The 18,144-nt window shown below is 42.3% G+C and overlaps 1 protein-coding gene across 1 annotated transcript in view; it reads left to right on the top strand.

Annotated features, from left to right (window-relative positions):
- The window catches only part of LOC104855771 (dynein heavy chain 3, axonemal), a 75,676-nt gene that overhangs the window by 40,443 nt on the left and 17,089 nt on the right, over positions 1 to 18,144 (top strand). The window contains 3 exon segments of the mRNA XM_033758738.1: positions 8,900 to 9,098; positions 11,896 to 12,548; positions 12,551 to 14,036. Of these exon segments, the coding sequence (XP_033614629.1) occupies positions 8,900 to 9,098; positions 11,896 to 12,548; positions 12,551 to 14,036 (2,338 nt within the window).

Genomic DNA, 18,144 nt, shown 5'->3' with positions numbered 1-18,144 from the left:
CAGGCTGGCTTCAGTAACAAGCCTTTATTTCACATGGTTCTGGAGGCTAGGAATTCCAAGATCAAGGCACCAGCAGAGAAATTATCTCGGAGCAGGGTGCTTCTTCCTGGTGTGCACAAAGCCACCTTCTTGCTGTGTATTTACATGATGGAATCAGATAGATCTCATGTCTTTTCTTCCTTTTATAAGAACACATCTCCCATCATGCAGGCCCCACCTTCATGACCTCATCTAGCCCTAATTACCTCCAAAGGCCCTACTTCCAAATACCACTGACTTGGGGATTGGGCTTCAGCATATGAATGGGGGCACAAACTTTCAGTCCACAGCACTGCTGGAAAAACTAGCCTTGAAATTCCCTTCTATATCAGGTATATCTGATCTTTCTCTGTTTCCTTCAAATCTTAAAAAATACTATAGCTTTTAAAAGTTTTTCTTAGCTTGCTTATGGCTTATCTTTCCCCAACATTAAAAGAGACAAGGGAAGAAACTATACCTATAAAAAAATTGTATTTGCCATTGTATTACTACTGCCTAGCACAGAGCTTTTAACAGTAACACATGGTTCGAACTCAAAATTGATAAAAGAGACAAACAACAGTCAACAAATACATACCCAGTGCCATTTCCAGATTATTAATCTGTATTTTCTGCATATGTTGAAAGATGGATGGGGAAATCATTTCAACCCTTGCCAAATTTGCCATTTTTGTGGCACTGACACAGCTGGCCATGTATTCCTCCCACCCTTCTCTCCTTGCTAGGTGGCAGTGATGCAAGTAGAACTGACTGGCCTCCAGCCTCAGCTCATCCAGACCTCTGAGGAGACAGCTAACATGATGGTGAAAATTGAAGAGGAAACTAAAGAAGCTGATGCTAAGAAACTTCTGGTGCAGGCAGATGAGAAAGAAGCCAATGCCGCCGCTGCTGTTGCTCAAGGGATCAAGATATGAACAGCCAGGAGGAAAGGAAAGAAAAACTAGTCCTGCAGAATGTGCATGGCCATACCCATCTTGCAGATGAGATAAGTGAGGCTCAGAAAGGGTAGGAGACTTTTCCAGTATCATAGATAGTAAGTGATGAAGCAAGTCTTTCTGTACTTGGCTTTCTCTAAGAATATTGTTTTCCAAACATTCTCCATCTCACGCAGAGTCAAGGCTGATAGGACTCTTGATCTGACTTCATCTACTTCTACTTTCCTGCCATTTACTCCATTCTGCCCATGCTGGCCTCCTGATTATTTCTTAAATAAGTATAATGCATATTCTTACTCCAGGGCCTTTGCACTGGCTGTTGCCTTTACCCAGAATACTCTTCCTTTAGTTACCCACGTGGCTGTCTTCTTTATCTTCACATTTTAAAAAATTGTGTCTAACAAATTTTAGGTGTGAAACAAATATCTATCAAATAATAGAATGGTGAACCAAAAGGACTTTATTTGAAGGTAATTCTTATACTGAAGATGTCTGAAGAAAGGCTTAGCCTACACTCTGATATTAGAAGAAATATCTCATTAACATTGATACAATGTTACATCTTTCTCAAAATACTTTGTAGTACATGATTCCATTTACATATCACAACCACCTGGAGGAATGGCAGCTATCAATATCTGAGAGTTGATGATATTGAGGTTAGTGGCAGAAAGGCCTTCCAGAGCAGTACAGCTAGTTAGTAGGCTTAGACTCTAAGGTTCTTAGCACTTATCTCAAGGCACTTGTCCCTATACCCCTACTTAGCATCTGGAGAATTCTTTCAGCTGTTCTCCATGACTGAGAAGTAGCCTGTGTCAGACTTCTGTCCTTGAGAGGTCATGGAGCATTATCTCAACAAGGACCTGTCTTCAAATTGGCTTTTCTCCAGTAAGTCCTGAGACCTGGCCTCTGGTAGCTTCTCTTGGTGTCTGCCCCATGGTCTCAGAGTCACAAGGCAAATATCCTAGATCAGCGATGGTGAAGCCTTTAGAGCTTTCAATGATACAAACAGCCCTCTTTGGCACATGTGCCATAGGTTTGCCACCACTGCCCTAGATTATTTGAAGAATTGTTCACACACAATCCTAGTGGCTTGGACAAAATACACATGGAAAGTGTAAAAGACAGTGGCACCCAGAACCATAATCAAGCTGGTGATTTACCATTTTGGGATAAGATAATAATAATAGCTACTACTTCTCAGCACCATGGGTATTTCTCTAGTATTTCTACTCTTAGCAAATATTTGTTGAACAACTACCATGTGCTGCCATTATTTTAAGCAGTGGGAAAACAAGTATGAATGAAACAGACAAATTCTTTCCATCATGGAGGTTATACTTTCCTATGGTTGTTAACATTGTCTTTAATCATCCTACAATGCAAATGGCTTCATGCCCATTTTGCAGGTGAGAAAATCACGATGTAGAACTTATCCAAGGTCACACAGCTACCAAGCAATAGAATCAGCATTCAAACCCAGAGCTCTGACTCCAAAGCCTTGACATTTGCCCATTATTCCAGAAGTTGCAAACCGGAAGCCAGGGACCACTTGTACATTGTGACATACATAATTATTTTAGTGGGCATGAATTTCTTTAGGTGTTTTTTGTCATGGAAGTATCTTCTCCATCAATTTTGAAAAATAGTTTTGTAGGGTATATCAGTCTAGGTTGGAGGTTGTTTTCTCTTAGGGCTTGAAATATTTTATTCCAAACTCTCCTTGGCTTAAGGATTTGGATTGAGAAATCTGCTGTGATTCTGCTGGGCTTTCTTTTGTAGGTGATGTTTCTTTTCTGTAACAGCTTTTAATATTCTGTTGTTGTATTGAATTTCTGGTATCATGCCTATTATATGCCTTGGCATAGATTTTCTTTTTAATCATAGCTAAATTCATTATGCCTTTTATTTTTCAGTACTGGGATTCAAACTCAGGACCTTGTGTTTACGAGGCAGGTGCAGTGCTACTGAGCTAAATCTCCAGCCCTATGCCTTACTTTCTATATGTCAATTTCTTTCTCTGTTTGGGAAGTTTTCTGCCATTTCTTCTGTAAACAGGTTTTTTTATGTCATTTGCACTGTCTCCTACTTTTTCATTGACCGATCAATTATGTTGTTCTTTGCATCAACTAGCAGCTGTTAGATTTTTTTTTGTGTGTGGCCCCTTGCTATTCTTAAGAAATCTTTCTTATCATGATCACTAACTGTAAACCTGACTTCAAAATCTGATATTCTGTACTCACATTGATTGGTTCTGCTATGTATACTTTCCATAGAATTTTTAATATTCTGGATGTTTCATGGACCCCATGAATGTTGGACATTCATGGTTTCCATAATATTCCTAAGCTCTATTTTTTAAAATCCCTATCTACTCTAAATTCACTAACCATGTCCTTCATTATGGTCATCATCATCTCTTTAGTTATCTGAGAAATGATTTCTAATTTGTTTCCTAGAACCTTGTTCATTTGCTTTCTTACTTCTGCTGTTACCAGTTCAGAGAATTCATGTTGGGGGTTTTCAAATTGTTTTACCTCACTGCCCGCTGGGTTTGCTTTGGGTCAGCTGGAAGTCTGAGGTTGCATCTTGCTTCTGTGTCTTCTCATTTTTTATTCTAGTTGTAGCTGACTTTTGGCTTTTGAGTCTGTTGAAAGATCTTCCCTCTTCAATTTTGGGGAAATGAGAAATTGTTGCCTATTTGGCCCAGCCCCTGGTTCTTTGGTACTGCCTATAGTATTGTTTATGGCCCTCAGACAATCTCAGTCAGTCACTGCAGTTTGAAGTATCCCCTGCTCATTCCACTGGAGGTCTCTGGAGCCACCAGTAGTCACCATGCCTCCATAGATTTGAGCTACCCCTCTCATGCTGTGAGCTTGATTCGGGGAGAAAGCACTATTAGCCACTTCCCTCTTCTGTATTGAGGTCTTTCTCTTCATTCTTCCCGTGGACTCCAATTCTCACTTCAGATCCTGGGGATCCTGGGGAGCCACTTCCCTCCTCCTTCTCTTCCTCATGTTGCTATATTCCAGCATCTGGGCTCCAAATCTTGAAGAGGCTGATTTGCTTCTGCTCATCACTCCACAATCTTCTCAGAAGTCAATAATTTATTTTAAATCAGAAATACTTATAATTTTAATAATCAAGAAATTTCAAATACAAATTCTGAATTTTTATCTTTTCTTTTAAAAATCAGTCATTTTTTCCATATTAATCCTACATTCCTGGGTTGCAGCTATGGTGCACAGACACTGCCCCTTATGTAGTCCCCAGCCAGCCCACTTCCCCCACTCATATCACTGCTCTGGCCCCTGGTAACACAGAAATCCACAACTCTTCTGTGGATCTGTACTAGAATCAGGCATGCTAGACTTCAATTGCTGTGCCACTTCCTAACTTTAGTTTCCTCATAATATGGGAGGATTAAGCAAAAAACACATGAAGCCTATAACATGTATCAGAGCTTAAGATCTATGTCAGTTGTTCTCCAAAAATGTTGTTCTTTGCCCTGCACCGAGTATAATAAAGGCCAGCTTCTCACCACACATGAGGACCATCAGGAAGCAGAACATCACACCTAGGACTCTGCTCATTAGTATCAGGTGCTAGAACCAGAGGGAAATGAATGATGACACAAGCTTTGTAAGGTGATGACCCAGAACTCCCCACCACACTCTCCTCCAGACAATAAACTGCCCCCCTAGGTTTCGGTGGAAGGATGAGGCTCAGTGCTGTCCATGAGGTGAGTCAGAAGGTGGAAGAAACTATCCAGGGAGGAGAAGAAAGAAATCTGCATTTGCCCCTGCAGTTTCCCTGAGGCCTTGTGTGGACCAGAATCCCTCCCTGGACTTTTCAGGGCTTCAGTCCTTCTGCACATGAAGACTGCTGGTTTCCTCAGCACTTTATGCTGCTAGGAATGATGGAAGATGGGAGTGTGCCCTGTACAGTGCTCAGTTCACAGCAGACTCCATAGTTCAGTGGAGCAGTACTTGTACTGGAAAGATCGGGGGACTGAAAGAGAAAAAGGGCCCTGGACACTTATTCTTGAGTGCAGCAGTTTGCTTAATGTGGTCAATTCTTCTCAAGCTAATGCTTCACTTCTTACCTCTCTACTGAGGATGATCTGCCAGAACTGCTTTCCCATTACATTTGATCAGAGAGCCCTGGTGGACCTCTCTTTGCTAAGACAAGGGGCCAATTTCAACTGTAAGGTTTTTATCATAGAAACAAAAAACATATGTGAAATAAATTCTTAAGAACTCAATTTTCAGTTTCAACTTTGATTATAAGTTTTCTTATTCCTATCCATACATGTAGATAGCTTTGTGTTATTGCAAGAAAATAGCATAATTGTGAACTTTTCTTCTTATTCCTATCCATACATGTAGATAGCTTTGTGTTATTGCAAGAAAATAGCATAATTGTGATTATTATCATGCTTCTTATTTCACCTAACATCTTAATACATTTTTCCAAAATGTCATATAATCATCTTAATGACCACTTTGAGAAGGCATGTCACATGCCAAGAGGCCATTCCCTTACAGGGTATTGAAGTCTATTCCCTCTTGCTCTGGGTTTTCAGTGTCTCAATAGTATAAAGAACAGTTTCTCAACAAAGATGTGTGTCAATCATCTTTGGAGTTTTAGAAATGCAGATACTTGAGCCACACCCAGAGTAAATGAATCAGAATCTCTGGGTGTGGGGCCTGACCACAAGGATATTCCAAACACTGCTCAGTGACTGGAATACATCGAATGTTGAAGATTACTATTATAGATAAAGCCACAGTGAGGGGTCTTTTTGAGTCACTTGACAAACCAGCTTGCTCTAAGACTGAGCAGGAAGGCAGATCTTGTCCCTTAGGGAAGGGAACAGAGCTGCCAGGCTACAGGAAATCATGAGGCATTATGATCCACTAGTTGTCTGGCATGTTATAAGAAACTAACACGGGAGGCTGAGACAGGAGAATTGCAAGTCTGAGCCCAGCCTAAGCAACTTAAGAGACTGTCTCAAAATAAAAGCACAGTCCTGGGGATTTAGCTCAGTGGTTCTGCTGTCTGCCTTGCAAGTTCAAGGTCCCAAGTTCAATCCCTGGTACCAAAATAAAAAAATAAATAAAATAAAAGGACTTGAGATGTAGCTCAGTGTAAAAGCCCTGAGTTCAATCCCCCCTAAACCCCCCACAACACAACACAAAAACTGAGGGGTTGGGGAGAAGAGGGATGAGAAAAGGAGGAAAGAGAAAGAAAAGGAAAGGAAGAAGAAAAAGCATTGACAATGTGAAGTCTTGGGTACCTGTGATCAGTGAAATTTACCCAGTATCCAGAGTTCTGGCTGAGCCAACACTTTTGGCCACCTCTGCCACCAAATCTTTTCTGAAGCCGCCCATGAGGAACAACAGGGACCAGCTTGGAGTGAATCTCTTACGTTGCAGTTTAGTGCATGTGTGAGGGATAAAGAATGAGTAAGCTGAGGTGGCCCTGGGAATGAGCTATTATTTCCATCTGAAGCAGGCAATTCTATTTTTTTTTTTTTCATTACTGTGAATCAAACTCAGGACCTTGCACTTTCGAGGTAGGTGTGGCACCCTGGCCCCGGCAATTCCATTTTTATGGTCCATCTGAAATAGTTTATGGAGGGAGAGGGTAAGATGATGAAGCTATTGAACATTGCTCTTCATCTGTAAGGAAAGTAGGAAACCTAAAATAATCCATGAGACACACACACCTATCCATATATATGCATTTTCACACACATGGAAGAAGGTGGAACAACTCTTTCTTTGCCTATTAAATAAACCTGTGGGATTTAAGTACTTCAACACATCCTGGCATAAGTTGTCTAAGAACTGACATTTTCTTGTGAATTTTCACTTCAATCATGGCTGTTACAACTCCTTAGACTTGGAGAACAAAAAGAATTCAGTGAGGAGCCAGGAGCCTTCTCTTTGATTAACCAGGTGTATGACCTTGGCTATTGCATTTTACATCTTGGGACCCTGTGTGTGTGTGTGTGTGTGTAATTTGGTAACTGGGTTATTAACTAATCCATCAGGCCCCTTCAGTTCTAAAATTCGTTCTTTTAAAAAAATTATTATATAATCCATACACTTTAATAGTCACCATTTTAAATTATGCAATTTGTTGGCTTTAGTATATTGACAAAGTTATGCAACCACCATTACTAATTCTACAACACTTTCAGCACACTTTCCAAAAACCCTTTACACATTAGTAAACACTCCCCCATCCCTCCTCTCCCCAACCCCAGGCAACCACTAACCTACTTTCTGCCTGTGTGGATTTGCACATTATGCACATTTCATATACAGGTAACCATTTGTGTCCAGCTTCTTTCTTTCACTTATCACGAAGTCTACAAGGTTCATCCTTGTAGCAGGATGTATTACTGTAGCATCAGTAGTTCATCTTTTAATTGTTGAGTGGTATTCCATTGTACTAACTTTGTGTTTCAATGAATAAAATACTGGATAAACATATACCATATCGTTTCCCTGGAGCAAAACCCTATCTCCATTTCCTTACCCATTTCTAATCATTGTCCCCATTCTGCCCTTATCTTGCGCAAAGCTTTGCCATGTCCCCAATCTTCACCCTACCCCAATTCCTCTACCCAATCCCATCTCTAAAGGTACACAGTGTGTTCCAGATGGTCACCCATCCCGGACCTTCTCTCACCCCTCATGCCTTATTTCTTCCCTCACCTTGCCTTTCTCTCTTCCTGTCTGTCACTCGAGCCCTAAGCCTTACTCTTTAGTCCTCTCTCATCCCACCCATGATCAATAGATGGAAACCACCTACTTCATCTCTCTTGGAGATTTAAACTATATCTTCTATTTTTCAGAAACAAAATTGAAGATTTTACTTGAGATAAAAAAGATAAAGAGGTGCAGATTAGTTATTCAAATTTCAATTCCAGCTAGCAGAACAGTGGCCGTAACAAAATAACAAAACCAATAAGCATTGTGGACATGTTTGATTTGAATAGGTAGAGTTTTATTTGTGTGGGACAGGTATTTTTCCTGACTTTTATTTTTATTATTATTATATTATTTTGGTACTGGTAACCCAGGGACAATGAGCCATATCCCTAACCCTTTAAAATTTTTATTTTGAGATAGGGTCTCATTAAGTTGTCTAGGGCTGGGCCTCAAGCCTGGAATCTCCTACCTCAGCCCCCTAAGTAGGTTAGATTATAAGTGTACACCACTGTACCTTGCTTTTCTGACTTATTTTTAATGAATTTAGGTATTGGGTATCAAAATGCAATCAGAGCCGGGGGATTTAGCACAGTGGTTCTGTCGCCTGCCTCACGAGCTCAGGGGCCTGAGTTCAAACCCCAGTACCAAAAAAAAAAAAAAAAAAAAACGTGGGTTTAAAAAAAAAATGCAATCAGATAGCAAGAATTTGTTTCCATGTTGTATAGCACAGAAAGGTAACTACAGTTTACAATTTATTATATATTTCAAAGCAACCAGAAGAGTTGAAATTTTCCAACGCATACAAATGGTAAGTCTTTGAAGAGATGAAAATGGTAATTACCCTGACTTAAGGGTGCTTAGTGTGTTAAGATCACAAGCAAGGTGAATGTTCAAAGGCCCAGGACAGGGCTGAGGATTTAGGCCACCTGCCTTGCAAGCACAAGGACCTGAGTTCGATCTGCAGTACCAAAAATCAAAACAAACAAACCAAGTCCCAGGACACAACAAAACCCAGTCCCAGAGGCCAGGTGTGCAGTCCTGGTGCTGTCCAGAGCTGGGTGTGGGGAGGCCCGTCCTCACAGAGCACCTGGGAATATAGCACCTCTTCCCACTTCCTCTGCTTCCCCTAGGAGCTGAGCTTGGCCTCCGCTCACTGTGCTGACCCTGGTCACTTCCCCGCTTTGTCCCTGTGCTCTGCAGAACGAATGCGAGGGGGACCTGGCCGAGGCCATGCCAGCGCTGGAGGCAGCACTCGCTGCACTCGACACCCTGAACCCGGCTGACATCTCACTGGTGAAGTCCATGCAGAACCCACCCGGCCCAGTCAAGCTAGTCATGGAGAGCATCTGTGTCATGAAGGGGCAGAGACCAGAGAGGAAGCCAGACCCCAGTGGCTCCGGTACCTCCCCACCCCATCCCAGTCGCCTGCACAGGCTGATCTTCCGTGGTGTGAAGGATGCCAGTGCCCATCCCACTTCCAACCTGCCCCAGGCCCCCAAGCAGTATCAGAGACTTTTGGAGGAATGTGGAAAGGTACCTGGGGGAGCATGCACACCCAGAGATCCTCCGGTGCTTCCTCACCTCTTAGTCAGGTGGGAAAACCTAGGTATCTGTGAGTAGAGAAGAGTTTAGTCCAGGTTGCAGCCTAAAAATCATTTCAAAACGAAGACTACACAAACCAAAGTCCTTGTGTAGAACAAACACACAGCGTTAGGTTGGGAGTATGAGAGAGAGAGAGAGGAGAGAGGGAGAGGGAGAAACAGAGAGAGACAGACAGAGGAGAGGCAGAGATACAGAGACTGAGAGGTAGAAAAAGAATGAGAGAGAAGGGCTGGGATATAGCTCAGTGGTTCCACCGCCTGCCTCACAAGCTCTAGGTACCGAGTTTGATCCTCAGTACCAAAAAAAAAAAAGAAGAATGAGAGAGAGACAAAGAATAGACTAAAAGACAGAAATAAATGTAGAGCCACCCAGAATCCTGGACACATGCATGTGAATATGTGTGCACACAGCACATGCACACACATACAATCAAAAGATAATGAACAGAGAACATGAGGGGAAGAAATTGGGAGGGAGAGAAAGGCAGGGAAATGGAAAAAGAGAAGTGGAGAGGGAGAGACATGCATGAGATGAGACAGGAGAGAGAGACAGAAACAGAAACTAAGAGACAGAAGTGCTGAGTAAAAGAGAAACAGAGGCAAAGACATACATGGAGTCAGACAGAGAGGACAAATGAGAACAAAAGAGACCAGGAAGGGAGACGGAGATGGGGAAAGAAACACATAGACCATCAGAGAGTGCAAGAGAGAAGTTGGTTGGGATGGAGGAGAAGCAAGAGCTAGAAAGAAAACTTAGAAGGAGACAAGGGAAAAGGAAGGCAGAGAAAGAAACTGGGGGGAGGGGAGAAAGCACGGAGGAAAGATGGGAGGGAAGGAAAGGGGAAAGAGACAGAGGGACAGAGAGAGAAATGGTGAGAGAGGAATAGGAGAAGGGAGGAAAGCTCACACAATTAAACTAGAAGTTTTAATAGATGAGCATTAATTCTCCTTGAAGTTCTAATTAATGGTAGGACCTTGAGTTAAGCCCAGTGTCTTAGAACTAAACAAAGACTTTAAAAACCACCTGTAATACTGTTTCCTGTCTCTAACTTTCCTATCCGGGCGAGAGTCCTGCTATCCCCTCATTCCTTCTGAAATGTTAGAAATCCCTGATCCTTCACTTGGGATCTTCTGGCTCCTACTTCCCTTTGCTCAGCATTCCCTCTTGTCTGGCTCATTTCTGGCCAACAACTACTTGAGAAGATGCAAAACAGATCAAGAATAGCCAAGCAGGAAGTGAACTTTACCACAGGACCCTTTAGGGAAACTGCTGAGGCACCGAAAGTCACCTGAGTAGGGATGGCTCCCTTCTGTATCCTAAAATCACCCAGGGACTGAAAGAACACCGAAGTCCATGGCACACCGGGAGAGATGCTTATTTTATTGGTCTGGGGTACAACTCGAGTGCTAGTATTTGTTAAAGCTCCCTGACTAATTCTAAGGTACAGCCGTGTTTGAGACCTGCTGGGCCAGATCATGAATGTTGCTTCTCATATTAGATCATTGATGATCTGCACAGAATCCATCATGACTTAAAATTTAGCAAATTGTATATATTATTCATCAAACATGAAGGATTTAGTGAGTATACTGAGATGGAGCAAATGAGCAATTGGATTAGATTTAGATGCTTTGAATTTAAATGAAGCAGGTCACTTTCCAGAGAACAAACAAAAACTTCCATGGAAATATTCGGCTAGTTGCTATGTTTGGACTTACAAAAGGAACACATTGTTTTCCATACAATGTCTCAAAGTATAATTTTTTGATGAGCCTGAGGTTGACAAGTATCAGGAGCCAGAAAGGCTCTCAAATTTTTTCCAAGGTATCAACGAAAGGAGTGCTATTTCTGCATGGGGTTGAAACTGCTTGATTAGCTGGTGAGTGCTAAGGAGAGCAGGGTAGGCCATGGAGCCTCCTGTTCAGTTGTGAGCCTGCAAGCCACTTCTCCAAGGCCACCCTCATTTCCACTGCTCATCACATGGGACACTGACTGGTACCCCTCCAACCTGTTCCCCAGACCTAGGAAAGAACACTTCAGATTCCTGCCCCCGGTTCCTGTTGCCCTCTCTTCTACAAATGGGCTAATAACCATATTCATTGATAACTGAGCATCAGGCACTGTACCAAATTCTAGAAAACACAGCAGGAGCTCACAGCTTTTGTATACTTGCAGTAGAAAGTAAACAAAAAATGGCTGATTACAATAAGTGCTATCAAGGAACAGACCTACTAGCAGGCAAAGAAAATGCTTGGGGAGGAGGGGCCCTGTTTGGAAGAGAAGCCCAGGGGAAACCTTCCCACAGAGGAGCTTTTAAAATGAGGCCTGAAGTCTGCTCAGGATCTAGTTAGATGGAACTTTTAGTATGGGCAAAGGGCTCAGGTAGAGAAGCACCTGGGATCATGGAGAAATTGAAGGAAGGTCCTTTGGGACACAAGTCAGGGAGAAAATCAGAAATGTGATGGATAGGTTGGCCAGGCCTCCCAGACCATGATGGACTATTTTCCCTCAAATCCAAGTTGTAGCCACTGCAGAACTAGATATCTCAGCCTAAACTAGTAATACAGCCTATCTCTCTTTCTTATACTGAACAGGTAAGATGATAGAAGATTACTGGGGTGTGTCAAAAAAGATTCTCGGAGACCTGAAATTCTTGAAGAGTCTTAAGTCATACGACAAAGACAACATCCCTCCCTTGGTCATGAAGAGGATCCGAGTAAGGTTTATTGATCACCCAGAATTCCAGCCGGCCGTCATTAAAAACGTGTCATCTGCCTGTGAGGGTCTGTGCAAGTGGGTGAGGGCCATGGAGGTGTATGATCGTGTGGCCAAGGTGGTGGCTCCCAAACGGGAGCGACTGAAGGAGGCTGAGGGGAAGCTGGATGCACAGATGCAGAAACTGAACCAGAAGCGAGCAGAGCTGAAGCTTGTGGAAGACCGTCTCCAGGCCCTGAATGACGAATTTGAAGAGATGAATGTCAAGAAAAAGACACTGGAAGAAAACATTGAAATCTGCTCCCAAAAGCTAGACAGGGCAGAGAAGCTGATCAGTGGTCTTGGTGGAGAGGACAGATGGACAGAAGCTGCTCGCCAGCTGGGAATCCGCTATATTAATCTGACAGGGGATGTGTTGGTGTCCTCGGGGACTGTGGCTTATCTGGGTGCCTTCACAGTGGACTACAGGGCCCAATGCCAGAAGGAATGGTTGGCCAACTGTAAGGACAAGGTCATCCCAGGCTCTAGTGACTTTTCAGCCTCAGCAATACGTTAGGGGATCCTGTGAAAATCCGTGCCTGGCAGATTGCTGGGCTTCCCATTGACTCCTTTTCCATAGACAATGGCATCATTGTGTCCAATTCTAGGCATTGGCCTTTAATGATTGACCCACAGGGGCAGGCCAATAAATGGATTAAGAATATGGAGAAAGCAAATAAACTGTCTGTTATCAAGTTCTCTGACACCAATTATGTAAGGACACTGGAAAACGCCCTACAGTTTGGCACCCCTGTCTTACTGGAAAACATTGGGGAAGATCTGGATGCTTTCATTGAACCTATCTTGCTCAAGACAACATTCAAGCAGCAAGGGGTTGAATATATGAGGCTGGGTGAAAGTATCATTGAATACTCCAAGGAATTTAAGTTTTACATTACCACTCGTTTAAGGAACCCACATTACCTCCCGGAAATTGCTGTGAAAGTCTGTCTCCTCAACTTCATGATCACCCCCTTGGGTCTCCAAGATCAACTTCTTGGTATTGTGGCTGCCAAGGAGAAGCCAGAACTGGAAGAGAAAAAGAACCAGTTGATTGTGGAAAGCGCCAAGAACAAGAAGCAGCTAAAGGAAATTGAAGATAAGATCTTGGAGGTTCTCTCCCTTTCTCAGGGCAACATTCTAGAGGATGAAACGGCCATCAAAATTCTGTCCTCCTCTAAAGTACTGTCTGAAGAAATCTCAGAGAAACAGGAAATAGCTTCAAAGACAGAAATGGAGATCGATGAGACTCGGATGGGCTACAAGCCAGTGGCTATGCACTCTGCCACCATCTTCTTCTGTATCTCTGACCTGGCCAACATTGAGCCCATGTACCAGTACTCCTTGACATGGTTCATCAACCTCTACATGCTTTCCCTAGCCAACAGCACCAAGAGCGAGGAACTGGATCTCCGCATTGAATACATCATCGAATATTTCACCCTGAGCATCTACAACAATGTGTGCCGCTCTCTGTTTGAGAAGGACAAGCTGCTCTTCTCCCTCCTCCTGACTATCGGCATCTTGAAAGAGAAAAGGCTAATTTCAGAGGAAGTTTGGTTCTTCCTTCTAACTGGAGGTATTGCCCTGGATAACCCCTACCCCAACCCAGCTCCCGAATGGTTATCTGAGAAGGCATGGGCAGAAGTTGTACGTGCATCCTCATTGCCAAAACTGAAAGGCCTGAGGGAACATTTGGAACAAAATACTAATGAATGGAAGCCGATCTACGACTCGACCTGGCCCCATGAAGAGATATTCCCTGAACCTTGGAAGTTGCTTGAAGGATTGGAGAGGTTGGTCATCCTCCGATGTTTGCGGCCTGACAAGATAATTCCGGCCGTTAGGGATTTCATTGCCGAATTTATGGGGAATGTGTACGTCGAAGCTCCTACATTCGATCTCCAGGGATCCTACAACGATTCCAGTTGTTGTGCACCGCTGATTTTCGTGTTGTCTCCAAGTGCAGACCCAATGGCAGGTAAGGACAGAATATGAGGAGCCTTGAATTCCCATCATTTGTGGGTAGTTGTGGATAGCATGTCTTTTAAACAGGGATCTCCTACTCAGCTGGCTTTGAAGGCCAAGTACTTAACAGGCTGAGGTGGGAGTGAAGGAATTTTATGTGATTTCCTACCCTAGGGGGCAGCTGCTGCTCAGCATCCACAAATTGAGCTTTCTGGGAAGGTGAGCCAGAATTATGAGATTGACTTTTCAAGAGAACATAGAAATGCAGAAATGGCTCATTTTTAAATCTGATACTGTAACTCACTGAAATATCTCTCTAAAAGATGCTAGATGAGCCAAACCCAGAGTTAGATTTGTTCACTAGTTACTGGATTATCATCTTTGTCTTAAACCATTTTTCTCTAATTGCTTCTTTAACTTAATAAAAATTGGAGTAGTACTGCGTTTTTTAAAAATCAAATAGGGTCATGGCTCAACGAGGGGGACTTTGCTACCTCAGAGGACATTTGGCAATGTGTACAGACATTTTTGTTGGGGGTAGAGACTGAGGATACTGCTCAACACACTAGAGTGCACAAGACAGTTTCTTACTGCAAAAATTGGCCTGGCCTAGAAAGCTGTGGTGAGAAAGCCTGGTACAGGGTATCAGGCACTTTCTTCCTCACTGCTTCCCAGCTAGGCAGCCGCTCGTAACTGTGTCTCTTTCCAGAAATGGTTTGTGTTTGTGGAAGGGTATGAAGTATTGACGGGCACAGAGTAGTTTTCTGTTCTGTCGGAGGATCTGGATACTTACTTTTCTGTTTTGCTGAATAAAGTAGTAGTATAAGAAATGCAGGTGACAAAACTGACATTCTCCTGTCAGTGAGCTGAGGAGTTTGGCATGCACCCTCACACTGTAGAAAGCCAGCATCCCTGACCCTGGAAACATGGCAAAGGAGGGAACTGAAATGAGCTGGTTCTGGATTCCTATAAGCACCAAAACATTATTATCAAGGAGCAGTCTATGACCTTTGCCCTTTTCCCCTATATGCTTTTGGCAGGAAATTAATAAAAAGTAAGGGGGAAGCCAAGAAAAATAAAGCAGAGAACAGAGAAAAGGCCATTAATATGATCTGATTATTCTAATGATGCTAAATTAATGATAAGATGATGCCATGCTAGCAGAGCGTGGCAGCTTGTACCCAGTGGTGTATTTAACCTATTCCTATACTCTAGAAGTCTGGCCACATTCAGCCTGGATGATTTTACAGGCACCTTTATAGGTACTGAGTCCCTCCAGGGGCCTCACATCAGGAGTTACTTACTGATTGTTGGCCCTTTTCTTATAAGGACTGATTAGTGGCACCAACCATTGTCAAATGAGCCAGCTCCCCTTCCTCCTCTTCCTCTCTTATAAAGTTTCCCATCAGCCTCTCACCTAATGCCAGGTTTCTCAATCTTTTTTGCACATTGGAATTGTGTGATGAGTTTTAAGAAAAATCTTCAAGCACCCGACACCAATTAAATTAAAATCTTTAGCGTGAAACCCAGGCATCCTGTTTCAGAAAGCTTTTCAGGTAATTCCATTATGTGGCCAGTGTTGGGAACCACCACTGACTTTAATAGCTTCAGTGGACTTTAAAAATTATTACCAAGGTCCATTATTTCATTGGGGGCTGCCAAGTGGTGATATTTTATTTTTAGTTCTATCTTTCTTTCCACATTCATTAGCTGAAATTCTTCTATACGGAAGAATTTTCCTTTGCCAACACCTTGGTTTTCTCTGAATATAGTTCAGACAGCACAGGTGGAATATTTGCTTGACTTTTTATCACCGGCCCTCAAAATACTGAATTAATGTCCCACCTAGTAAGCTCCAAAGCGAATAGTAAACTGCTAAGATTTTTGTACCATTGTGAATGCATGCATTTTAAAATACAGTGGACCCTCCAGTTACAACCAGCTTGACATATGAACAACTTGGGTTACAACTGGAATTTTAGTTTTAACCATGAATAAAGTCTTGAGCCTTGAATACCAGCCACTTGTGCTTCCAGATAATCTCAGATACAGATTTAACCCTTGATGAGTTCCAGAAGGAACTTGACAACATCCTTTCCTGTGTGGGGTTAACTGAGAAATCCTGGGCCAGTGTCTCTCCAAGGACACTGAGACTTGCCTGTGTAATTGGCAAGACTTTTGAAGAGAGAGACTTTCAAGGCTGTGTAGAGGAGCCTAAGCTTTTAATTGACCAACTTGAGTACAACTAGCCCTCAAGAATGAAATGAGTTTCTAAATCAAGGATCCACTGTATTGGGTATTTCAGATGTGCTAACATTTGACTCCACTTCCATTATTATTCTTTTTGATGCTCACGTTATTCAATCTGTGGCCTATAGGAGCACCTCAGGCCCATGTACTTTCCTTACAACCTGAATAAGTTTTCATAGCTTCTCTGCCTTCTAGAACTATCGTGTATTCCAGGCTTGTCTTGTATGTTTCTTGCCCCAGACCTAGAAACAAACAATTCTTATAGGAATCCAGCTCCTTCCACAGGCAATGGTGTATGGAGACCATACCCTGGATGCTGAAGGTGCTCATTTCTCCTGGATGGATCATTGATTTTAGACCTCACTATACTGACTCTCTTTGGCTATCCCAACCTGCTCTTGTGATCAGTGTTTTTAGTTTTTAATCTTCAAATGACTATGCTTTCCACTTCTAAAAGTTCTGTTTTATTCCAAATCCATGCATGTTTGAAATAGGGGTCTGAATTGTATTGTGGTTTATGTTCCTGTTTTCCTGATTTTTAGATGAGTTTCTTTTATGGTATTTTTCAAAGACTATATTAGTTTGTTAGGGCTGCCATAACAAAGTTCTACAGACTGATAACTTGAAAAACATAAATCTATTTTCTCACAGTTCTAGTGTTTAGAAGCCTGAGATCAAGGTGTCAGCAGGATTGGTTTTTTTCTGAAGCGTCTCCCTTTGACTTGGTGATGGCCTTCTTTTCCCTGTGTCTTCGCATGGTCTTCCCTCTGCGTGCGTCTGTATTCTAATCTCTCTCTTTTTTTTCCTTGTCCTTGTCCCTTTTCCTTCTCTCTTTCTTTCTCTTCCTTCTTCTCAGATGCCAGACATAGTGGATTAACCTCAAGGCCTTCTTTTAGCTTAATTGCCTCTGTAAAGACCTGTCTCCAATTACAGTCACATTCTGAGAAATGGGGATTGAGCTTCCAGCATATGAATTGGTTGGGGGGTACATTCAGCCCATTTCAGGCACCATATGTAATCCTTAGGGTATCCACTCTGATTGTTCTACATGCTGACTATTCCTAATGGTGATGTACTTTCTTTTGTAGTTTTTTTTTTTTAATAGTGAGTTCACAATAAGTAAGTTTGTGTTATTTTGGGAAAACTTATATACCTTGGGTTTGGGGAATGATGGAACAACTTTGCATAGGCAAACGCTGATTTCAGGGACCATGATGCTCTAGATCGGTGAAGGCAAACCATTTAGAGCTTTCACTGATAACAAACAGCCTGCTGCAGCGTGTATACCATAGGTTCTCCACCACTGTTCTAGATCGATTTTATGGGAAATTTCTCAGCTAGGGAATCTCCCAGCATAAGGTACTATAGATTCATATCCCTCATCTGCATGTGGCATGAACTTAGTGTTTTGATTTCAGAGTTGTTCATTTTTTCCACCCAGGCTCCAGATTAGTGGCAAGCTTCCATGATATTTCCGAGAGTTCGTGGTCAGATTTCTGGCCTTTTTATCATGAAGGCGTAGCCCTTTGCAGTTCCTAACTTCACACATAGGTCTCAGTTGCAGGAATGCATAGCTAGATTTCCCCTGGACATCAAAGCTGCACCCTCTTGGCTAGATAAATAAAGTATGGTATTTTCCAGTGGTGAAACACTGTCTAACCATAAAAAAATAAGGCTGTTATATAGTATGTACCAATATAGAAAAGATCTAGAAGGTACATTTTAAAGTAAAACAAGCAAATGCAATATTCTACAATTCATGTAAATTTAATAGTATATACGCATATACTTAAATACATAAAATTTCTCTGAAAAGTTTCACAAATCTAGTAACATTAGCTATCCCTGAGGAAGAGAGATGTGAAAGACAC

The sequence above is a fragment of the Fukomys damarensis genome, unplaced genomic scaffold (genome assembly GCF_012274545.1).
Source record: "Fukomys damarensis isolate Sample0158 unplaced genomic scaffold, DMR_v1.0_HiC HiC_scaffold_34, whole genome shotgun sequence".
Classification (NCBI taxonomy): Eukaryota; Metazoa; Chordata; class Mammalia; order Rodentia; family Bathyergidae; genus Fukomys; species Fukomys damarensis.
This window is presented reverse-complemented; position numbering and strand designations above follow the sequence as displayed.